Genomic DNA, 26071 nt, shown 5'->3' with positions numbered 1-26071 from the left:
TGATCAGCCTGGGGGCTCTGGTGAGGGTTCGGTGACCCCTCCTCAAGGGGGGGGGGTACTGTTGTGAATTCAGCTTTTGGGCTCCCTCCGGTGGTTGTAGAGGGTAATGCAGTTGTGCCTGGACTGCAGGAGTGGACGGGTGTATCTACTAATTGCAAAACTGACTGGGGTATATAGCTTTGCAGGATCCTTTAGTCAGTGCCAGTTGTCCATTGTTCTGGAAGGATTCTCTTCCCTGCTGGTCTCTCCAGTTTGCTGTGCTTTTCTACTAAGATAAGTCCTGGCTTGGTTTTTGCTGTCCACCTGCAGTGGACTTTATAGTTCTGTGCATTTTCATGTTTTTGTTTTGTCCAGCTTAGTCTGTGAAGGATTTTTTGCAGTCTAGATATTTCTCTGGAGATGCAGATATACCCCCCATGTCTTTAGTCAGATGTGGTGATCCGTATTTTCTGCGGTGGATATTTTCTAGTATTTTTATACTGACCGCATAGTACTCTGTTCTATTCTTTCTTTTTAGCTAGTATGGCCTCCTATGCTAAAATCTGAATCCATATCTGCGTATGTTATTTCCCTCTCCTCTCACAGTCAATATTTGTGGGGGGCTATCTATCCTTTGGGGATTTTCTCTAAGGCAAGATAGGTTTCCTGTTTCTGTCTTTAGGGGTAGTTAGATCTTAGGCTGTGCCGAGGGGTCTAGGGAGTGTTAGGTACCCCCGACGGCTACTTCTAGTTGCGCTGCTAGGGTCAGGGTTTGCGGTCAGTACAGGGACAACCTTCTCCAGAGTCCGTCTCATGCTGCTCTTTGGCCACCAGATCATAACACACAACCCACCATGTGCAATATCAGCCGATCATCACTGCACCCGCAGAGCAGCACACCACATATTGGCTGCTCCGTGCAAACAGGACCTGTGATGAGGTCACAAGAGGGGAGGATTCACAGGTCACATGATCGGGACCTCCATGGATTGCAGGACTGCTGTGCTGGTTGCCATGGTAAGTGTGTGTATGAGGTGTATAGAGCGGAGCCGTGTGTGTATGAGGTGTATGGAGGGTAGATGAATGTGTATGAGGTGTAAGGAGTGGAGCCGTGTGTGTATGAGGTGTACGGAGCGGAGCCGTGTGTGTATGAGGTGTACGGAGCGGAGCCGGGTGTTTATGAGGTGTATGGAGCGGAGCCGGGTGTTTATGAGGTGTATGGAGCGGAGCTGGGTGTGTATGAGGTGTACGAAGCGGAGGCGGGTGTGTATTCAGTGTATGGAGCGGTGCCGTGTGTGTATAAGGTGTATGGAGCAGAGCCGGGTGTGTGCGAGGTGTATGGAGCGGAGCCATGTGTGCAAGGTGTACGGAGCGCAGCCGCGTGTGTAGGAGTAACTGTGTGGCCATTATACAATATGGAGCATCATGTGAGGCCATTATACAGTATGGCGCATCATGTGTGACCATTATACAGTATGGAGCATTATGTTTGCCCATTATACAGTATGGAGCACTGTGTGGCCATTATACAGTATGGAGCATCATGTGTGGCCATTATACAGTATGGAGCATCATGTGTGGCCATTATACAGTATGGAGCATCATGTGTGGCCATTATACAGTATGGAGCATCATGTGGGGCTCATTATACTGTATGGAGCAATATATGGGGTATGTTATTCTGTATGGGGTGCTGTGTGGCGGTGCCCACAACACTGTATGGAGCAATATATGGGGCTCATTATACTGTATGGAGCCATATATGGGGCTCATTATACTGTATGGAGCAATATATGGGGCTCATTATTCTGTAAGGAGCACTGTGGTGCCCAGAATACAGTATGGAGGACTGTACTGTCTGATTCATGACCTATTGTAGAATGTACAATAGTTATCACTCATGTAATGTATGGGGGGACTGTATATGAGATGGGAGCCCTATAGGGGGCTGTACTGTATATGTGTTTTTTTTAGGCGCCGTTTTGAAGTTCGCCTCAGGCAGCAGTGTGGCTAGGTTCACCCCTGCCTGTGCTCTGAGGACTGGAGCCCCAGCAACCTCCTCTCACGTGTTGCGCAGGCGCAGAGTAGTGAGGTCCTCCAGGCCACATGAGGGCGCTCGGCTGTGAGCGCTGGAGCTCCGGCGGCGCTTTGTTGTACAGAGCAGCACGTTTCACCTTGTTGTTAGGGTCACGTGATGTGCTCGGTGTGTTGTTGGCTCCGGTCCCTGTGTCTGGCGGTGCTCGGTGCATGTCGGGAGCCGGAACCTGCGAGGTGACCGGTTCATGAGGTAAATAATGTTCAGGAACGTGATTATGCGGTGCAGCTATAGAGCAGAGCCTGGCGGTAAAGGATTATGGGAGTTGTAGTTCGCAGGACTAGTTGTTTGCTGTGAGTGTCCGACCTCACACACACTGCAGGGGGACCACAAGTGCCAGGACCTGCCTAGCAGCCGTGCTGTCCTGACAGCTGCAGCCATGGAATGGGATTTTTCGTTTCTCTCAGCTGTTGTCACCAGGTTTCACCATACAATCTGAGTGCATCATTATTTGGGTTGTGCAGGACCGGTATAGTGCTGACCTATCCTTTTATGGAGGACACCGGACCCCCTCGCCGGTCTGTAGTGCAGCACAGCGCCACCACCGGCATTGTGGCCGCAGTGGGAACTGCAAATCACTTGTTTGTTCTGATAGGGGAGATGTGCAGTACTATCCAGTGGATGGCGCTGTGCTGTACAGCTCCACAAGTGATTACATCGGTCCAGGAACTGCTGATTGTCAGGGGCTCCGGGTCTCACATCTCTCCGATCTGGAATTGATGACTTATCCTAAGGACAGGCCATCAGTATAAGAGTACAGAACAACCCCTTTAATTAGACCTGATGGTGAAGGTGTACTTACATCCATATCCGGATGGTTGTATAATGTACTCGGATATCGTCTTTTCGGGGCCTGCTCGTATATTATGAGAGTCCCTGTGACTGCATGATATGCGGCTGTTAGCCTCAGCACGTGCAGGGATTGCCTGTTTGTTAGGGGCTCCGCACATGTGTCTAACAGCTGCAAATCATGCAGCCGCAGGGACTGGAGCATAATACACAGGCACTGCCAGACGCTCAGATAAGATGTTACCCGAGTACGTTCCCTCATCACTAATTAAAAGGTCTACATTTTCAAAGCATTTACTTTTTGTTAAAATCTTCTGTTCTGAAGAATGAGCTTGCTATAGTTTACTTCTGGTTGCCTAGGTTACCTGCCACCTCTGCAGTGTGTCCGCAGAAGCCACATGATGCAAGGAGCACGTGTTTGCAAGCGTCTTACAATAGAGTTGGCCGGATCCGGCTGACAGTGGTCCCCTTGTGCTCCTCCGATGCTGTAGAGGTGAAGCTGCATCTGAGAGAGGACAGTTCGGGGCAGTGGCTCAGCCAAATTTTATTTGTCCTGGTTAAAGCTAGAAGTTTGCAGTCCCTCTATGTGACTGCAGACTTGTGAGTCTTCACATTGCGTGCACTGCACACTGTGAGGATTCTCCAGTGCAGGGATAGGAGGCATGCTGACCAGAAGTATGTGAGTTGCATACATTTCGTCACGTGCCAATTAGACTGTATCTGGCCTCGCTCATTACCAGTGTTCCCCAACTCCGGTCCTCAAGACCGCACAACAGGTCATGTTTTCAGGATTTCCTTAGTATTGCATAGGAGATGGAATTAATGCTTGAGCAGGTGATGAAATTATCACCTGTGCAATACTAAGGAAATCCTGAAAACATGACCTGTTGTGGGGTCTTGAGGACCGGAGTTGAGAAACACTGCTCTATACGCTCGCATTGAGCGAGGCCGGATGTAGTTTAGTCGGCATGTGACCGCATGTATGCCGTCCTATACCAAGTCAGTTCCTGCATGTTTCCAATAATGAACTTAAAACTAGAGATTGGGAACGCGTTTCCCAAAAACTAATATCAATTCTATTCTTCAACTCTTCCTGAATATCGCAGATTCCAAGAGATCTGGGTCTAACCTACGACCTACATTATTTTTGGATAATATTGACTCTTGCAATAAGTTTTAAAGTATCATTAACAAATGCTCCTTTGATTTAAAAGTCACGTTTTCTCACTTAAAAGGAACCTGTCAGCAGATTTTGCCGCTATAAGATGGCGCCTCCTGGCGCCGGAGGTTTAACAATGATAAATGTAAGGTTATACACATGGGAAGAAGGAATCAATATCACCATTACACACTGAATGGGAAACCACTGGGTAAATCTGACAGGGAGAAGGACTTGGGGATCCTAGTTAATGATAAACTTACCTGGAGCAGCCAGTGCCAGGCAGCAGCTGCCAAGGCAAACAGGATCATGGGGTGCATTAAAAGAGGTCTGGATACACATGATGAGAGCATTATACTGCCTCTGTACAAATCCCTAGTTAGACCGCACATGGAGTACTGTGTCCAGTTTTGGGCACCGGTGCTCAGGAAGGATATAATGGAACTAGAGAGAGTACAAAGGAGGGCAACAAAATTAATAAAGGGGATGGGAGAACTACAATACCCAGATAGATTAGCGAAATTAGGATTATTTAGTCTAGAAAAAAGACGACTGAGGGGCGATCTAATAACCATGTATAAGTATATAAGGGGACAATACAAATATCTCGCTGAGGATCTGTTTATACCAAGGAAGGTGACGGGCACAAGGGGGCATTCTTTGCGTCTGGAGGAGAGAAGGTTTTTCCACCAACATAGAAGAGGATTCTTTACTGTTAGGGCAGTGAGAATCTGGAATTGCTTGCCTGAGGAGGTGGTGATGGCGAACTCAGTCGAGGGGTTCAAGAGAGGCCTGGATGTCTTCCTGGAGCAGAACAATATTGTATCATACAATTATTAGGTTCTGTAGAAGGACGTAGATCTGGGTATTTATTATGATGGAATATAGGCTGAACTGGATGGACAAATGTCTTTTTTCGGCCTTACTAACTATGTTACTATGTAAGATGCTACCACTGCCTTTCTGGGCTTATCTACAGCATTCTATAATGCTGCAGATAAGCCCCCGGTCCGACCTTAAACTGAAGAAAATTAAGTTATTTTATACTCTCCTGTCGGCGGTCCGGTCCGATGGGTGTCACAGGTCCGGGCGCGGCGCCTCCCATCTTGTGATGCCGCCCTCCTGCTTCTTCATCACTCTCTGGCATCGGCGCTCCGGCGTACTTCTCTGTCCTGTTGAGGGCAGAGGAAAGTACTGCAGTGCGCAGGTGCTGGGCCTCTCTGACCTTTCCCGGCGCCTGCGCACTGCAATATTTTACTCTGCCCTCATCAGAACAGAGAAGTACGCCTGCGCAGGAGCGCCGATGCCAGAGGGCGGCATCATAGGAAGTTGGGAGGCGCCGGTCCGCTCCCCCGGGTGAGTATAATATATTTTCTTTCTCTTCTCTTGCAGGTTGGATCAGGGGCTTATCTACAACATTATCTGTAGATGAGCCCTGAAAGGCGGTGGCTGCATCTTTAAATTCATCTGTGCCATTGTATCTATGCTATTCCCTCCTCCTATCCTGGCGCCGGAGAGTCCTCAGTGTTTCAGAGTGAAATATGCCTGGCTGTAATCCTGCAGTCAGGATCTGATATACACTGCCTGTAATTTGAGCCGCATAAATCAGATAACCGGCTCCTTTTAGGACCTGAATTGTGGATGCCCCTTCTGTGCCAACATTTGCATCAAGTAGCGCTGCCAATCTGCTTGCAACAAGCTTTTCATTCACTTCAATGGGAGCACGGGGCTATATTTCACATCATGCTTTGGTGGGAAGGCGAGCAAAATGTAAATTTGTGGCACGGTTTCCTCGCATACATCATACACACAAAAGGCACCAAAATTCGTGTTTGTTTTAATGGACTCTTTTCCTATCGCCACGACAGCACCCCTACGAGAGATGGGATCCGCCCACCTTCCGGACAGGAACCTACAGGATTTAAAGTGGCGGTCCCCCTCACCACTCCAGTTCGGGTTCCTGTCCAGACGGCAGGAGCCTGCAGGATGAACTCGCCCGGGTCCACCATGCCTCTGCGCGGTATCTCTAAGGAACAGCAGAATCGGGGGCCCGGAAGCAGCGTCGGGGGTGTCCTGTGTGCAGACCCCCCCCCCCTTGTCTGGCCATGCGGAGCGCGTCCCAGGAGTCGGGCAGTGCCGTCCTGGTCCGCAGTTGAGCGCGGGTTCAGCGTTCTCACCGGCGCTGGTGAACCCGGAAGTAGTTCTTACACTTCCGGGGTAAGCTGGGGGAGGAGCGCTGCAGTGTTATGAAAAGAGCGGCGGCTGTGGAATGAAGCGTGCAGCAATGTCCTCAGTAGGGGATGCCGGGCACCCTCAGGGAGAGGGAACGGAGCAGCGCTGCAAGAGCGGTAGCGGCCGCTCAAGAAGCAGCAGCAAGAGCGGTACGGGGGCAGCAGCGTGCGAGCGCCCCAGCGTCACATTTGGATCCTACTCCTCCAGAACCGGTATTCACTGATTCAGCCTTATGGTGAGTGTTAACAATGCACCTGATGCTGATATGGTCCGTTATTTTGTGCTTTGTTTTAGGGGAAAAAGTCATCTAAATCTAAGCACAAGCAATGTGCTTTATGCACGACTCCAATGCCTGACAGTTATACTAAAAGGCTTTGTCAGGCTTGCATCTGTCAGACCTTAGAAGAGGAAGCTCCCCTTCGGTCATCAGACCTTAGAGCGGTCATCAGGGAGGAAATAAGCTATTCCCTTAGAGGCAGCCGCCATGAAAGGTCGGTCAGGGACATATCTCCTGGATCTAGCCTGTCCCTGCAAGAAGGTGAATGTTCCCGCTCCTCATCTCCATCCTCCTCAGATGAAGAGGGAAGGCCATGTTTTTCAGTTGATAACATGGATATGTTAGTTAAAGGAGTCCAAGCAACCATGGGTGTTGCAGAGAACAGGGAACCAAGATCCGCACAAGACATAATGTTTGCGGGCTTGTGCCAGAAGAGTCGTAAGGCATTCCCGGTAGTGGATACAGTTAAGACCCTTATTAAACGAGAATGGGATAAACAGGACAAAGGTTTCCTGCCGTCATCAGCAAAAAGAAGGTATCCCTTTGACGATAATAATCTGGCAGAATGGATGAAAGTTCCAAAAGTGGACGCAGCGGTGGCTTCTACATCTAAAGCCAGTGCCTTGCCTCTGGAAGATGTAGGCCTTCTGAAAGATCCGTCGGATAGGAAAGCGGACATGTTTTTGAAGAAGGTGTGGGAATCTGCTGGAACATTCAAACCGGCGATCTCTAGTACGTGTACGGCTAGATCCGTCATGGTCTGGATAACCCAGCTGGAGGAACAGCTGAAATCCAAGGTGCCCAGAGACAAGATGCTGAACTCCCATCGCAAATACGGGAAGGGGTGGCGTATTTAGCGGATGCATCTGTGGATTCTCTAAAATTAGCAGCCAGATCAGCAGGTCTCTCAAACGCTGCTCGCCGAGCCCTATGGCTTAAGACCTGGAAAGGGGATGCCCAGGCGAGAGCTAAACTGTGTACAATTCCGTGTAGGGGTGAGTACCTGTTTGGCCCGGTATTGGATGACATCCTAGCTAAAGCTGAGGATAGGAAAAAGGGTTTTCCTAAAGTATTCAATCCTACCTTTAGGAATACCTTCAGGAGACGCTTCCAATACCGAAGACCTTACCAGAACCGAGACTGGGAACCAACAGACCCGAAGAAGAAAGGTTCGGACTTTAATCCCTCAGCATCTTCCTCAAGACGCAGAAGAAATTATCGTTAATAAAGATCTCCCAGTAGGGGGCAGGTTAAAACACTTCTATGCTCAGTGGGCCAAAATAACTTTGAGCGATTGGGTTCTGGGTATAATTAAGTCGTGGTTAAAATTAGAATTCCGGGAAAAACCTTCTGATTTTTATATCTTGACTGCCCCTGATTCCTTAGACCAACAAAAGGCCCTGGAAAAAGAGGTTCAGATGTTAAGACAGAAGAAAGTTATAGTAGAAGTTCCAAAACATCAGCAGGGAAAAGGGTTATATTCCCCTTTATTTTTAATCTCCAAACCAGATGGATCCTTTCGAACTATCATAAATTTACGGAGATTGAACAAGCATCTGCAATAGTAAATACCCTTAGAGTCCAAGTTTCAGCTTTGGGGGCATTATATAACAGTGATGTGGCGGGAAATAGATGGGTTTCCCGATTTATTAAGGCCACTGAACGTAGTAACCCAGTGTATGTTCCTAAATTACCACCATGGGATTTAAATTTGGTTTTAGACGCCTTAACAGAACCCCCCTTTGAGCCAATAGATTCTGTCTCCATTAAAAATTTAATTTTAAAAACAGCCTTCCTAGTAGCCCTGACCTCTGCTAGGAGAGTGAGTGATTTACAAGCATTGTCGATAGATCCTCCTTATTTAATGGTCTTTCAGGATAGGGTAGTATTAAAACCAGATTCAGCATACCTACCAAAAGTAGCTTCCAAATTTCATAGAAGTCAGGAAATAATTTTACCATCTTTCTGTGACAATCCGGTTTCAGCTGAAGAGCAGAAATATCACATGTTAGATGTTAGAAGAACACTATTAGAGTACCTACACAAGACAGAACAATGGAGGCAGAGTAGGGCTCTGTTTGTTTCCTTTCAGAACCCAAAGAAAGGGGCGAGTGTAACAAAAGCGTCTATCACCAGATGGATAAGAGATGCCATATATCTTGCTTATACTGCTAAAGGCCAGACACCACCAAATGGCATCAGGGCCCACTCCACTCGAGCCATGGCCTCATCTTGGGCGGAAAGAGCGGACGTCTCCATAGACGTAATATGTAATGCGGCAACGTGGTCATCTCCTTCCACCTTTTTATAGACATTATCGTCTTGATTTATCTTCAAAGGCCAATTTAGTTTTTGGCCGTACAGTACTTAGTGCTGTAGTCCCCCCCCCCCCAAGGTGATTGATCTTTGAAAATCTCTCGTAGGGGTGCTGTCGTGGCGATAGGAAAACCGGTTTTTACGTACCGGTAATAGGATTTTACAGAGTCCACGACAGCACCCGCACATTCCTCCCCCCTTCCCACCCCCCGTAGTTGATCACTGGTTTCTGCACCCCTTTGGGAAAGTGTGCTTTTAAAAAATCACTCCTTAGAAGGTGATGGTATTTAGTAATGTATAAGTGTATATATTTATGTAGTAACTCAATGGCGGTGTGCCTTATACTCTGAAACACAAACTGGAGTGGTGAGCGGGACCGCCCCTTTAAATCCTGTAGGTTCCTGTCCGGAAGGTGGGCGGGTCCCCTCTCTCGTAGGGGTGCTGTCGTGGACTCTGTAAAATCCTATTACCGGTATGTAAAAACCGGTTTTCAGCTTGTATATAAATGCCTTTTTTTCTTTCTGGAATCCAGCGATGATCGAAGATCGCAGACTTTAGGCTGTGTGCATACGTTCTGGATTTTTCACGTTTTTTTCGCTATAAAAACACAATAAAACTGTGAAAAAATTGCATCCATTAACCCCTTAGCGACCGCCGATACGCCTTTTAACGGCGGCCGCTAAGGGTACTTAAACCACAGCGCCGTTAATGAACGGCGCTGTGGAAAAAGTGAATAGCGCCCCCCAGAGTCGGATTTTCTCCGGGGTCTCGGCTGCCGGGGGTAGCCGAGACCCCAGAGAACATGATTCGGGGGGTTTTGTACCGACCCCGCATTTGCGATCGCCGGTAATTAACCGTTTACCGGCTATCGCAAAAAAAAAACAAAAAACGCGATCTCTTTTTAATTTCTCTGTCCTCCGATGTGATCGCACATCGGAGGACAGAGAAAAGGGGTCCCAGGTAGCCCCCCAATACTCACCTATCTCCCCCGATGCTCCTCGTGTCTCCCGGTGGGCGCCGCCATCTTCAAAATGGCGGGCGCATGCGCACTGCGCCCGCCAGCCGACACCGGGAGAATCTTTGGGGTCTCGGCTGCCGGGGGTAGCCGAGACCCCAAAGAACATGATCGGGGTCGGTTTTACCGACCCCTGTTTTGCGATCGCCGGTAATTAACTGTTTACCGGCGACCGCAAAAAAAAAAAAAGTAAAGTGTAATACTCTGTCCTCTGATGTGATCGCACATCAGAGGACAGAGAAATAGGGGGATTTGGGGACCCTAGCATACTCACCTGTGTCCCTGGGTCCTCCTGCTGCTTCTCCTGGCTGCCGGGGAAAAGAAAATGGCGGGCGCATGCGCAGTGCGCCCGCCATCTGTCTCCATCTGCTGGCCGACAGGAGAACAGCAGTTGGGGCTAAAATTAGGGGTAGGGTTGGGATTAGGGTTATGGATAGGGTTGGGATTAGGGTCAGGGGTGTTTTGTGGTTAGGATTGGAGTTAGAATTGGGGGATTTCCACTGTTTAGGCACATCAGGGGGTGTCCAAATGCGACATGGGTCCACCATCTGCATTATAAACTTCTGTGAAGCACTTGGGCATTCAAAGTTCTCACCACACATCTAGATAAGTTCCTTGGGGGGTCTAGTTTCCAAAATGGGGTCACTTGTGGGGGGTTACTACTGTTTAGGTACATCAGGGGCTCTGCAATCGCAACATAATGCCCACAGACCATTCTATCAAAGTCTGCATTCCAAAACGGCGCTCCTTCCCTTCCGAGCTCTGCCGTGCGCCTAAACAGTGGTATACCCCCACATATGGGGTACCAGCATACTCAGGACAAATTGGACAACAACTTTTGGGGTCCAATTTTTCTTGTTACCCTTGTGAAAATAAAAACTTGGGGGCTAAAAAATCTTTTTTGTGGAAAAAAAAATATTTTTTATTTTCACGACTCTGCATTATAAACTTCTGTGAAGCACTTGGGCATTCAAAGTTCTCACCACACATCTAGATAAGTTCCATGGGGGGTCTAGTTTCCAAAATGGGGTCACTTGGGGGGGATTTCTACTGTTTAGGCACATCAGGGGCTCTCCAAACGCGACATGGCGTCCGATCTTAATTCCAGCCAATTCTACATTGAAAAAGTAAAACGGCACTCTTTCTCTTCCAAGCTCTGCGATGCGCCCAAACAGTGGTTTACCCTCACATATTGAGTATCGACGTACTCAGGAGAAATTGCACAACAACTTCTGTGGTCTAATTTCTCCTGTTACCCTTGTGAAAATTAAAATTTGTGGGCAAAAAGATCATTTTTGTAGAAAAAATGCGAATTTTTTTTTTTTTTTTTCTTTCTTTCTTCAGGGCTCTACGTTATAAACTTCTGTGAAGCACATGGGGGTTCAAAGTGCTCACCACACATCTAGATAAGTTCCTTAAGGGGTCTAGTTTCCAAAATGGTGTCACTTGAGGGGTTTCCACTGTTTAGGCACATCAGGGGCTCTCCAAACGTGACATGGCGTCCCATCTCAATTCCAGCCAATTCTGCATTGAAAAAGTTAAACGGCGCTCCTTCACTTCTAAGTTCTGTGGTGCGTCCAAAAAGTGGTTTACCCCCACATATGGGGTATTGGCGTATTCAGGAGAAATTGCATAACAAAATTTATGGTTACATTTCTGTTTTTACACATGTGAAAATAAAAAAAATGGTTCTGAATTAAGATGTTTGCAAAAAAAGTTAAATGCTCATTTTTTCCTTCCACATTGTTTCAGTTCCTGTGAAGCACGTAAAGGGGTAATAAACTTCTTGAATGTGGTTTTGAGAACCTTGAGGGGTGTAGTTTTTAGAATGGTGTCACACTTGGGTATTTTCTATCATATAGACCCCTCAAAATGACTTCAAATGTGATGTGGTCCCTAAATAAAAATGGTGTTGTGAAAATGAGAAATTGCTGGTCAACGTTTAACCCTTATAACTCCCTAACAAAAAAAAATTTTATTTCCAAAATTGTGCTGATGTAAAGTAGACATGTGGGAAATGTTATTTATTAACTATTTTTCGTGACATATCTCTCTGATTTAAGGGCATAAAAATACAAAGTTTGAAAATTGCAAAATTTTAAAAATTTTCGCCATATTTCCGTTTTTTTCATAAATAATCGCAAGTAATATCGAAGAAATGTTACCACTAACATGAAGTACAATATGTCACGAAAAAACAATCTCAGAATCAGCGGGATCCGTTGAAGTGTTCCAGAGTTATAACCTCATAAAGTGACAGTGGTCAGAATTGCAAAAATTGGCTCGGTCATTAAGTACCAAATTGGCTCTGTCACTAAGGGGTTAAGCATCCTATTAATAGAATGCAATACGCAATTTTTGTGCACATGTTGTGTTTTTTTTCCGCAAAAAAAACACATCGCGGTAAAAAACGCAGCATGTTCATTAATTTTGTGGATTTTTCGTGTTTTTGACGCTATATATTGCATTGGGGAAGCTTCGGGGAAAAAACGTGAAAAATCCGCAAAAAAACGCATGCGGATTTCCTACGGAAAAAGTCCGGTTTGGGTCAGGAAATTTCTGCAAAGATTCCTGTCGTGTGCACATAGCCTTATAGTTTGTCTAACATGTTCCTTTTTATTTCTCTTTAACATGAAATTCAGATTATTTTGAGCAGATTTAATGTATATATTCGGTGTTGCTGGATCCTGGGTTTTAAGTTGCCTGAATAATATAACCGTTACCGATAGAGAGCACCATTTCACAATCAGGAAAAAATAGTCCTTCAATTGGTGGTTCGGTATATGCACATCAGCATTTCCAGAGTGACTGTAAGGCTGGGTTCACATTGCGTTAGTGGGTATCCGCTAACGGAATCCATTACATAGCGCCACTAATGCAATGTAACGGATCCGTTAGCGCACCCATTGACCGCAATGTATGTAACGCATTTTTTCCCTAGGAAAAAATGAACATTTAACTTTTTAGTCACAAAAATGATATTTTAGCAACAATTTTTTTATTTTCCCAAAGGTAAAAAGGGAAACTGGACCCCAAAAGTTATTGTACAATTTGTCCTGAGTACGCCGATACCCCATATGTGGGGGGGGATTTGGTTTTCCATAGGTTTACGTGGTACTGTAAACCTGATGGAAAACTGCTACGAATCCACAGCATGTGCACATAGCTTAAGGCTAGGTTCACATTGCGTTAGTGCAATCCGTTTAGCGCAAACGCTAACGAAATGCGCTAATGCAATGTACAAAAAGGGATTGTGTTTAGCAATCCCGCGAACGCAGATGCCCGATCTGCGCTAGCGAGAACGGACCCAAAAACGCTGCAAGCAGCGTTCGAGGTCCGTCAGAAAATAACGGGACATCGCTAACGCATGCCAAAAATGGCATACGTTAGCGATGCATTAGATACATTGCGGTCAATGGCTGCGCTAACGGATCCGTTGCATTGCATTAGTGGCGCTGTGTAACGGATTCCGTTAGCGGACTGCCACTAACACAATGTGAACCCAGCCTAATTCTAACCCTAACCCTAGTTCTAACCCTAATTCTAGCTCTAACCCTAGTGGGGGAAAAAATATATATATTTTCTTTATTTTATTTTTGTCCCTACCTATGGTGGTGATAAAGGGGAGTTTAATTTAATATTTTTTTATTTTGATCGCTGTGATAGGTTCTATCACAGCGATCAAAATGTACTTGTAACGTGTGCGTTTTTTCACCGGACAGAAAAACTTTCCTCTGTATGTTATCTCCGTCCGGCGGAAACAGTTTTTTTTTTTTTTTACGGATCCGGCAAAAAACGGATGAAACGTGTGGCCATCAGGCGCAATCCGGTGCTAATACAACTCTGAGAAAAAACAGATCCGGCGGAAAAAAAAACGGATCCGCCTGACGGCAAAAACCTGATGTGTGAAAGCAGCCAGATATATGGATAGATACAGCTATGTATCTATAGATATGTCTATCTATAAATATATATATATATATATATATATATATATATATATATCGATATATCTATAGATATATAATAGAAAGGCCGATGTTTCTTAATGAGCGTTTAATTAAAAAAAAAAAAAATGGCGTGGGCTCCCACGCAATTTTCTGCACCAGAGGGGGAAAGCCGATGATCGGGGGCCAATATTTGTAGGATATAGGGTAATAAGTAGTGTTGAGCGATACCGTCCGATACTTGAAAGTATCGGTATCGGATAGTATCGGCCGATACCCGAAAAATATCGGATATCGCCGATACCGATATCCGATACCAATACAAGTCAATGGGACATCAAGTATCGGAAGGTATTCTCATGGTTCCCAGGGTCTGAAGGAGAGGAAACTCTCCTTCAGGCCCTGGGATCCATAGGGATGTGTAAAATAAAGAATTAAAATAAAAAATATTGATATGCTCACCTCTCCGGTGGCCCCTGGACATCATGCTGCTAACCGGGAGGCTTCTTTGTTTAAAATGCGCGCCTTTAGGACCTGGAAATGACGTCCCGGGTTCTGATTGGTCGCGTGCCGCCCATGTGACCGGCACGCGACCAATCAGAAGCCGTGACGTCATTCGCAGGTCCTCAATTCCTAGAATTAGGAGTTTTTGTGAATGAGAATGACGTCGCGGCTTCTGATTGGTCGCGTGCCGGTCACATGGGCGGCACGCGACCAATCAGAACCCGGGACGTCATTCCCAGGTCCTAAAGGCGCGCATTTTGAACAAAGAAGCCTCCCGGTTAGCAGCATGATGTCCAGGGGCCGCCGGAGAGGTGAGCATATCAATATTTTTTATTTTAATTCTTTATTTTACACATCCCTATTGATCCGATACCCGATATCACAAAAGTATCGGAATTCCGATACCGCAAGTATCGGCCGATACCCGATACTTGCGGTATCGGAATGCTCAACACTAGTAATAAGGTGTTAATGTCACCTTGCTATTGTAAGGTGACATTAAGTCGGGTTAATAATGGAGAGGCGTCAATAAGACACCTATCCATTATTAATCCTAGAGTAGTGAAAGAGTTAAAAACAAAAAAAATACACAGCCAGAAAAAAGTATTTTATTATTCTTAATTTAACCTTACTTACCATACTTGATCGCCTGCAAAAAACGTAAAATAATAAACCGTATACTCCCTGTCCAATGCAGTCCAATTAATAACGAGTGTCCCACGATGATCTCCCCTATAGAACAGTGACATCGGTTGATGTCTATAGGACCCTCAGTGACACACTGACAGGAGACAATCGTCCATGGGAGATCGTCGTGGCTCGTGGGATACTCGTTTTAATTGGATATCTGCGGATCAGGGAGTATAGTGTTTGTTTATTATTTTAATATTTTTTACAGGTGACAATGGCTTCGGGTTCAAAGTGACAAGTGATGGTGAGTACGTACTCTATGTTGTATGTACTGTATGTTATATGTAGGTATTGTATGTAATGTATGAATGTATTGTATGTAGTATGTTGTATGTATGCATGTAGTATGCATGTAGTATGCTAGTATTTTGTATGTATGTATGTATGTATGTATGCAGTATGTATGTTTCTGTTTTTTTTTGTTTGTTTTTTTTTTTTACTTTCAACACATTAGCCGGATGATGGGACTACTACTGTCCCATCATTGGCTAATGTGTCAATCACTGTCATTGTAGCAGGCATAGCCCGATGGGACTTTTAGTCCCCCCCCCCCCCGGCAGGCCAAGCACTACCCGTACTCTTTCCACCTCCCGATCTGCAGCGTTTCCTCCTCAGCTAAAGCGCAGATGTTTTTTATATCTGCGGTTTTGCTGCGGAAGTGCCCGACTCAATACAAGTCAATGTGTGTAGAAACGCTGCAGATCCGCATAAAGAATTGACATGCGGAAAAAACAACTCTGCGTTTCCGCGCGTTTTTTTCCACAACATGTGCACAGCGGATTTGGTTTTCCATAGGTTTACATGGTACTGTAGACCGCATGGAAAACTGCTGCAGATCCGTAGCCTCAAAAACGCAGCGGATCCGCGGTAAAAACCGCAACGTATGAACATAGCCTAAGTCATTCTGTCCAAAATAATTAATAAATAACTTTTCCCACATGTTTATTTTACAGCTGCATAATTTTTAAAACATGATGTTAGGGGTTAAAAAGTATAGCAGCAATTTCTTTTCAACAAATTTACTAAACCTGTCTCTTTAGGAGGTCTATTCAGATTTAAATGGACCTTGAGGAGCCTATATATTCGAAACTCCCCAAAAGTGATGTCATTTTAAAAACCGTACCTCTCAAATACCGTACTGCAAAACTGTTGTTGGGAACAAAATTTAACACCTCAGGTGCCTCACAGGAATTAATGAAAAGTGGAATGAAACAAGTTTTACTTTTGCAGGGGGTAACGCAAAAAAGTGGACCCCACAGTTTGCTACACATTTTCTTTAGAGTGCAGCAATGCCACACATGTAAGCAAAAAGTTCTGCATGGACAAACGGCGGGGCTGGGAAGGAGCAATATTTGAATTTTGGAACAAAAATTGGCTGAAAGAGGTGGACACCATGGTGTAACTGCAGGGCCCCTAAGGTGCCTAAGCAGAAGACATCAACCTCCCACCCCCCCTCCCACACACACACAATTTGACCCCATTTTGGAAATTACACCCCTCAAGGATTTTATCCAGGGGAGTAGTGAGCATTTTGAACACACTGATATGACACAGAGTTTGATAACATTTCTTATTAAATGTCACCATAACGTTGTAATTTATTTTTTAAACTAGATGGTGGCCCAATTCTAACGCATCGGGTATTCTAGAATATGCATATCCATGTAGTATATTGCCCAGCCACTTAGTATATTGCCCAGCCCATTTAGTATATAGCACAGCCCATTTAGTATATTGCCCAGTCCACGTAGTATATTGCCCGGCCCACGTAGTATATAGCACGGCCCACGTAGTATATTGCCCGGCCCACGTAGTATATACTCACCTTCCGTCCGCAGCTGTCACCGCCGCATGTGCTGCGCTGTTTCCTGCTGTCGCAGCCGTCATGAATAACCGCGGCCGTAGTCACTGACCCTGGCCGCAAATCTAGTCCCCGGCTTTTGGCGGTGGTAGGCCCAACAGCGCCCATGGTCCCGGCCGGCTCCGCCCTCCTCATGGCAACTCCGCCCCCTTTGCAGCGCTTCTGGCCGGGCCTGGACGGAGTGGGCGGGGACTTGCTCTGCATACTTCCTGGCCTCCCCTGCCCTTTTGTCTACGCCCACTGGCTGGCCGCAAGCCTGCAACCAATTAATATCCGGGACAGACAGAAAGACAGACAGAAAGACGGAAATGCCCCTTAGACAATTATATAGATAGAGTCGAAGACTAACTCTAACGGCAAAGAATGAAAGAAATAAAAATTATAAAATAAAAATGTAATCTGACTAGGGGATGATGTGGGGGGATAACCAAGGGGGGTGATTAGACGATTGGGAAGGGATTTATTAAAACTGAGATAGAAATGTGATTATTTTTTTCTCTGACAGGACATCACTTGGACGTAGTGCATCTCTCCTCTCTCATAGAACAATTACAAGGAGAGGAGAGAGAGTCACAGCCCAAGTGCTGCCATATTTACTACATATTGGGTTTTTGATCACTGTGATGGGGTCTATCACATTGATCAAAAGTCAGGAACCAATAGGACTATTCCCTGTGGTTGTCGGGTGTCGGACAGATTTTGGCTGGCACACTGCTCTTGCACCCTCCATTTTACTTCATGAAGGGCCAGGGGATGGTGGTTCCAGTACTAAGGTACCGTGGGGGCCTGAGAACACAATTTATCTCTCCTCTGACTTGTTACATCATTTTTTTTTTCCTCTATTCTCTTATTTTCGATCGCCGTTTTACAAGGGCAATGAGAGAATAAGGCACTTTACCGGCCGCTGTTTTTATGTATATTGGCGGTCGTTAAGAGGTTAACATTAGTCTTCTCGAGAACTAAACATTAGTAATGGTCATCCGTTATGTCAACCATTAACGGGTCTGTGTTTTAGCACTTCCCACAGCCAGAACACTAGAGGTGTTTAGAGACTCCTCTAGTCAAACGGATCAATTTCCAGAAGGAACAAAGATGGATGCAAAATGGAAACCGATTCCAATCTGTGCAATGTCTGTCTATTTCTTCTGTAGGAATAAACGACGGAAGCATCTAATATACGTTCCTGAGTGTGTGTCTGGCACCGATGATCCTTGCCAAGTGCCGAGCTCTGCTCTTATCAGTACTTCCAAAGACCAGGAAGAGTGTGGAAACCACCTGGCAGCAGTCCTGTGGGGACACATGTCTCCTGTTCTGCAGTCCGGTGGTAGCCGCAACAGTGGGACCCGTTTTGGAGTTGATTCTGCCTCAAAATCCACCTAAAAATGTTTAAAATCCTCTTTGAAAAAACTTCCTATTGATACCAATGGAAAAAACGCATCCATAGTTCACACTGAGCTTTTTTTTAATAATTTTTAATCAGGTTATCCTGAAAAATGTACTACAAATAATTATTAAAAAAAATATTCCCTGCCACCTGAATATTAAAAAGTGTCCCCTTAATATAAAAAAATGTGCACCCCAGGCCTATTTAATATACCGTAAATGTATGTGTATATATATATATATATATATATATATATATATATATATATATATATATATATTTGTATATATAATGTGTGTATGTATGTGTGTGTGTATGTGTGTATGTATATATATGTATATATATATATATATATATATATATATATAATTACAGTACAGACCAAAAGTTTGGACACACCGTCTCATTTAAAACTTTTTCTGTATTTTCATGACTATGAAAATTGTAAATTCACACTGAAGGCATCAAAACTATGAATTAACACATGTGGAATTATATACGTAACAAGAAATTGTGAAACAACTGAAAATATGTCTTATATTCTAGGTTCCTCAAAGTAGCTTCCTTTTTGCTTTGATGACTGCTTTGCACACTCTTGGCATTCTCTTGATGAGCTTCAAGAGGTAGTCACTGGGAATGGTTTTCACTTCACAGGTGTGCCCTGTCAGGATTAATAAGTGGGATTTCTTGCCTTATAAATGGAGTTGGGACCATCAGTTGTGTTGAGCAGAAGTCTGGTGGATACACAGCTGATAGTCCTACTGAATAGACTGTTAGAATTTGTATTATGGCAAGAAAAAAGCAGCTAAAGGTACCTTCACACATAACGATATCGTTAACGATATCGTTGCTTTTTGTGACGTAGCAACGATATCGTTAAGGAAATCGTTGCTTTTTGTGACAACGACCAACGATCAGGCCCCTGCTGGGAGATCGTTGGTCGCTGAACAAAGTCTAGAACTTTATTTCGTCGCTGGATCTCCCGTGGACATCGCTGGATCGGCGTGTGTGACACCGATCCAGCGATGTCTTCACTGGTAACCAGGGTAAACATTGGGTAACTAAGCGCAGGGCCGCGCTTAGTAACCCGATGTTTACCCTGGTTACCAGCGTAAAAGTAAAAAAAAAAAAACAGTACATACTTACCTACCGCTGTCTGTCCCCGGCGCTGTGCTCTGCACTCCTCCTGTACTGGCTGTGAGCATCGGTCAGCCGGAAAGCAGAGCGGTGACGTCACCGCTCTGCTTTCCGGCCGCTGTGCTCACAGCCAGTACAGGAGGAGTGCAGGGAAGCACAGCGCCGGGGACAGACAGCGGTAGGTAAGTATGTACTGTTTTTTTTTTTTTTACTTTTACGCTGGTAACCAGGGTAAATATCGGGTTACTAAGCGCGGCCCTGCGCTTAGTAACCCGATGTTTACCCTGGTTACCCGGGGACTTCGGGATCGTTGGTCGCTGGAGAGCTGTCTGTGTGACAGCTCTCCAGCGACCAAACAGCGACGCTGCAGCGATCCGGATCGTTGTCGGTATCGCTGCAGCGTCGCTTAATGTGAAGGGGCCTTAAGTAAAGAAAAACGAGTGGCCATCATTACTTTAAGAATTGAAGGTCAGTCAGTCTGAAAAATTGGGAAAACTTTGAAAGTGTCCCCAAGTGTAGTGGCAAAAACCATCAAGCGCAACAAAGAAACTGGCTCACATGAGGACCGCCCCTGGAAAGGAAGACCAAGAGTCACCTCTGCTTCTGAGGATAAGTTTATGCGAGTCACCAGCCTCAGAAATCGCAGGTTAACAGCAGCTCAGATTAGAGACCAGGTCAATGCCACACAGAGTTCTAGCAGCAGACACATCTCTACAACTGTTAAGAGGAGACTTTGTGCAGCAGGCCTTCATGGTAAAATAGTTGCTAGGAAACCACTGCTAAGGACAGGCAACAAGCAGAAGAGACTTGTTTGGGTTAAAGAACACTAGGAATGGACATTAGACCAGTGGAAATCTGTGCTTTGGTCTGATGAGTCCAAATTTGAGATCTTTGGTTCCAACCACCTTGTCTTTGTGCGACGCAGAAAAGGTGAACGGATGAACTCTACATGCCTGGTTCCCACCGTGAAGCATGGAGGAGGAGGTGTGATGGTGTGGGGGTGCTATGCTGGTGACACTGTTGGGGATTTATTCAAACTTGAAGGCATGCTGAACCAGCATGGCTACCAATACATCTTGCAGCGGCATGCTATTCCATCCGATTTGCGTTTAGTTGGACCATCATTTATTTTTCAACAGGACAATGACCCCAAACACACCTCCAGGCTGTGTAAGGGCTATTTGACCAAGAAGGACAGTGATGGGGTGCTACGCCAGATGACCTGGCCTCCGCAGTTACCAGACCTGAAACCAGTCGAGATGGTTTGGGGTCAGCTGGACCGCAGAGTGAAGGCAAAAGGGCCAACAAGTGATAAGCATCTCTGGGAACTCCTTCAAGATTGTTGGAAGACCATTCCCGGTGACTACCTCTTGAAGCTCATCAAGAGAATGCCAAGAGTGTGAAAAGCAGTCATCAAAGCAAAAGGTGGCTACTTTGAAGAACCTAGAATAAAAGACATATTTTCAGTTGTTTCACACTTTTTTGTTAAGTATATAATTCCACATGTGTTAATTCATAGTTTTGATGCCTACAGTGTGAAGTTACAATTTTCATAGTCATGAAGTTATAGAAAAATCTTTAAATGAGATGTGTCCAAACTTTTGGTCTGTACTGTATATATATATGTGTGTGTATGTATATGTGTGTGTGTGTATATATACACACACACACACACACACACACACACACACACACACACACACACACACACACACACACACATACGTATATATACGTACATACAATCTGTGCCCCCTGGATACAATGAATACCCACTCATCTGACGTGCGGCCTGCGAGAGGTGCAAGAAGCTGCCCATGGTTTCCTGCAGCGCTGCTGGACTATTCGATTACGGTACCTGAAAGATGAAGTTGACTATTAGTCGTGCTGCCAAGAGTGGTTTTCTGCCTAAATCCAAGTTTTTTTTGTATTAATCTGGCTGCCATCTTTAACCGGGATGTCGCAGCACAATGGTTGGGAATCGCTGCGCTAGGTAATAAGTTTAAGGCTATGTGCACTTGCTGCAGATTTTTCCGCGCAGAAACGCTGCAGATCCGCACTGTGATGTACAGTACAATGTTATTCTATGGGAGAAAAAAAAGCGGATGTCACCTCTTTTGTGCGGATCTGCAGCGTCTCTGCACCCCTCCATGTTAAAAATCCGCAGTGGCAAAATCCGCACAAAATCCACAGCAATTCCGCATAAAAACCACACAAAATCAGCATAAAAACCGCGGCGAATCCGCGGCTGCGGATGCGGGTTTTTTGCAGAAAATTCTGCACCTCTTTTCTTACGTGTGCACATAGCCTTAGAGTCTGTTTCTACTCTTTGTGGAGTAGTTTTAACAATTTGCATTGCTCTGGCAAAACCCTATACATGGTTCTTCCGATCATTTTTGGCGATTCCTAATTATGCCATATAAACACTGACCAGTGGAGAAGACAAAGAACTTGTGTGGCTATGGCCAGGTCCGACCCGAAATAGCCAGCTACATACATTTATAAAGAGTTGGGAGAGCCTTACATACGTGCGGCCAATTACTAACAACACTTTAGGGTTTACCAACAATCAGAAATGACAGAACAATACACAAAGCAGTTAGAGTCCCGTACCAGGACCTGTGTCTGGTGATGGATACAGCAAATTACCTAGAAATCTGATTGGAGCTGAGCACAGAGTCTGGAGCGTCCTCATAGATGATACTATAATCCAAGGCCACAGAGATAACAGATGAGCCTTGGGGCTACTAACCAGACATGGAGACTAAAAGTTATAATAACAGGATAGACTGAGATTCAGGGTTATAGTAATCTGTGCTGAAGTGATACGTAAGAAACAGTATCACAAGTACTCCATCACCCTTTAATGGATGTCTTCAGTTCTGGAAAGCAATGGCTTTTCTTAGGCTACACGTACTCTGACTTGTCCTCAAGGGTTAAACAGCCACCGATCGGCAACAGGCAAACAGACCGGCAGTCATTTAACAGCCTGTTTCACCAGGACAGCAGCACTTTTTGTAGATCTAGAATATCATTGTTATAAGCAGCACATGTCCAACTTAGGCTACTTTCACACTAGCGTCGGAATCGGCCCGTCGCAGTACGTCGGGCCGAGGTTCCGACGCTAGCAGTGAAACGGAGGCAGCGGATGCATTTTTCCTGCGCATCCGCTGCCCCATTGTAAGGTGCGGGGAGGTGGGGGCGGAGTTCCGGCCGCACATGCGCGGTCGGAAAAAGCGGTCCGTCGGCAGCAAAAAACGTTACATGTAACATTTTTTGCTCCCGGCGGTCCGCCACAACACGGCGCAAGCGTCGCACGACGGTTGCAACGTGTGTCAATGTGTCGCTAATGTTAATCTATGGGGCAAAAACGCATCCTGCAAACAACTTTGCAGGATGCCTTTTTTTCCCCCTAAACGACGTATTGCGACGTTTTGAAAAAAACGCCAGTGTGAAGGTAGCCTTACCCAGGACAATGTGCTGCCGAGAACGATGCCTTCTAAAGGAAATCTGTCAGGAGATTCATGCTTTCCCACCGTGATTCACAGCCAGGCTGCACGATTGTATCCAGAGCGTTTCAGAAAAAATGTAACTTAATAAATATACATCGATCTATAATTTTGTTATAATTTTTAATTAGCCAGTAAAAGGTATCTGCTACTTGGGCCAAAGAGACGTTTCTATTTCTACAGTACATAGGTATATATATATTTTCATTCAGAAAATATTATCACACATTGCACAGCCACATTCTGCTTTACCTACACTATATTTAAAGGGAATCTGTCAGCAGGTTTTAGTACCCGATCTGAGAGCAGCATGATGTAGAGACTGAGACCCTGATTTCACTGATGTATCACTTACTGGGCTGCTTGTCACAGTTTTCTTTGCTCAGGATGTAGCAGTTCTGTGAAAGCTTCATGAACCCTGTATAACCCTGCCGGCACCACTGATTAGCAGCTTTCTGCCTATGCACAATAATGATTATACACAGCTTATGAATATAGAGGACTACTTGGCAGCAGGTTTACTAGTCCTCCAGTGATAATCTCCTGTAGTAATGATTTTATCAATCCTACAGCAAGCAGCAGAGGGATATCTTTTTATTTTTTTTTTATTTTTTTTAGGATGAATTGATAAGTCTGCATTCAGTGTACACACTGCCATGATTCCCTGTATCCCTCCAGTGAGGGGGTATTCTTGCGACCCCCATGTATGTGGTTTATCCACACACTCAGGGCTTACAGGGGAATTGTGGCAGCCTCCTATAAAAATAACCTGTTATATGATAATGGCATGTCCACTAATCATCCGTTAGAATGGAACCAGCAGCATGGATCCGTTTTTTGCTTACTGGAAAAATAATATTTAACATATTCGGTACTTCTGCACATGTCAAGTAATCTTCCATTTGAAACTGATCCAGTAAGCAAAAAACAGATCCTTTTCAAAGAAACAAATACAGATGGCCATTTGATGGATCCATTTTTAGACGCCAGTGTTCTAACGGATCCAGCTAAAATCAGTTTTTCAAAAACTTGTTTGACATCGGATTGCCCCTGGATCCGTTCTAACAGATCTCTACTGGACGTGTGAACATAACTTAACCCCTATTAGGCTATCAGTGTGGCTAACACTTGGCCGCCCTCATGTTGTGGCTTTCTGAATAAGGTGGAGTAAAATATGGCAAGGCTTCTTATTTCTGTAAAACCTGTACAAGTGTGTGAGCAGAGTGTGCAGATGGCATAATGGGATCAGTCCTGTGAATGTTTGCTGCTGATAGTCTGCACACAAGACCTTGGCCGCTGATAAGTTACTAGGAAAGTGTTCTATGCGATAGGACGATATTGTGGAGAGCGGCTCGCTGCTGGAGGTAATGACTCTGCGCACACTTCTTTTAGGGGAGTTAGTATTACATAACATTGTTCCTTATATTTTCCGCTCTTGGATTTTTGATAACACTTCCATGTGCAATGATTTCTCTGATGGGGTGATTGACATGTTCTGTAGATAAGCCATGAAGATCTGCGGTGCGAAGCTCTAGCTTTTATCACTGACTTGACTCTATGCATTGCACAGATGATCAGCTAAGTGTTATCGCATCAGTAATTGCTTCCGCTGATCCATCTTGGGCTGAGTACATACGTTTTTATTATGGGATGTAATCGGCTATGTCGAGAAGTGTTTTTTTTCTGTGCTTCGTCAGTATTTGCCACAGAAACGCATCAGTTCACAGTACCGCATTTGATTTTGTCTCGTGATTGGATTGGATCCTGCAGCTCATTTTCATTCCCATGTACACCCAGTTTACAGTAAGGGTAAGGTCACACAGGGTGTTCTTGCTGCTTTTTTTTCTGCAGCAAAACCTGATCTTCATGGCAGGAAAGAAGCTGCGTCAAAAACGCAGGTTTTTGTTGTGGTTTTTTTTTGTGCGTTTTTTTTTCTTTTTGTCCAGGCTAATGTCCTTGGATTTTCATCAGCAAATATTGATACCTGCGTTTTTTCAACACTCATTCAAGACAATTGGTGAAAAACGCTGAAAAAATGAATGAAATGAAAATGAGAAAGAAAGAAGTGACGTTCAAAAAAACGCAGCAAAGCACAATATACTGATCACACAAAAAACCAATGTGTGTGCATGAGATTTCTGAAATCTCATAGGCTTTGCTGGTACTGTAAAAAGCAGCTGAAAATTAGTATTAAAAAAAGCAGCAAAAACGCCCAGTGTGAATTGTTGTCAGCCTTGGACATTTATTGCATCTCAACGGCGCATTGCTAGACTGGTCGGGGTAACCAGATAAGTGCTAAAATCAACTGTGGAGGGAAATGACGTAATTAGTCCATAAGCTCAGGGATGACCCCCTCTCCCGCAGAAGATTGGCCTTAAAGGGAACCTGACAATCTGATCCAAGCTGCCCAATCCACGGGCAGCCTGTGTCAGGCACTGTCTGTACAAGCTCTGCCAGGTGATTGACTCTGAAACACTGCAGCATTTCGGAGAAAAACATACCATACTTAATAATCTAGCAGGGACCGAACTACACGGGAGACTAGTCGGACACACAGGTCCCCAGAGGCGTCTCACTTCTATGCTGCCAGTGTTAAATGTCAAGATTTATTTTTTTAGTACATCAAAAAATATGGTAATTATTGTCAAAGACTAAAGATAAAAAAATTATTTAGATAGTAGGTTATTATCTGATGATGCATTCCTTTTACTGCCATACATATTAATAAAACCGGTTTCAGTGAGTTGTTTGACAAGTCCGGGCAGAATATACCAACCACTGATCATTTGCTGCCTTTTTTTAAATTTTTTATAATATTGTTAAAATCTCTTATCCTGTATTGGTCTTTTTTTTTTCTAGCACAGCTTTACTTGCTAACAGTTGTCTCACTTTTCCAGGTGTATATATATAGATGTTAAGAATGGAAATGACTGTAAATATAAGAGAAGACTGATGAACATCCAAGTGTGAAATGCCTAGAAAAAGAAAGAGTTTATCGGCAAGTCCTCAGAGAAGGGTTTCTCTCACCGGCTCGCCATCAGTCCCATCGGCTGGTCTACCTCTTCCTCCAGCAATGAGCAATAACAGGGAGGAAGTTTTTAGCAACATGTGTGAGATGTTCCCCAACCTTGACCCGTCCTTGGTTGAGATGGTTCTCAGTGAGTATAAAGAAGGTGG

The 26071-nt window shown here is 44.9% G+C and overlaps 1 protein-coding gene across 1 annotated transcript in view; it reads left to right on the top strand.

Moving 5' to 3' along the window:
- Positions 1–2146: 2146 nt before the first annotated feature.
- Positions 2147–26071, top strand: part of N4BP2 (NEDD4 binding protein 2) — a 123248-nt gene continuing 99323 nt past the window's right edge. Inside the window, exons 1-2 of the mRNA XM_069744571.1 lie at positions 2147–2266; positions 25792–26067. Of these exons, the coding sequence (XP_069600672.1) occupies positions 25866–26067 (202 nt within the window). The 5' untranslated portion in view covers positions 2147–2266; positions 25792–25865. The remainder of the gene's footprint in view (positions 2267–25791; positions 26068–26071) is intronic.

This window comes from Ranitomeya imitator, chromosome 1 (assembly GCF_032444005.1).
Source record: "Ranitomeya imitator isolate aRanImi1 chromosome 1, aRanImi1.pri, whole genome shotgun sequence".
In the NCBI taxonomy this organism is placed as follows: Eukaryota; Metazoa; Chordata; class Amphibia; order Anura; family Dendrobatidae; genus Ranitomeya; species Ranitomeya imitator.
Note: the sequence above shows the minus strand (reverse complement) of the source record. Positions and strands in the feature narration are given on the sequence as shown.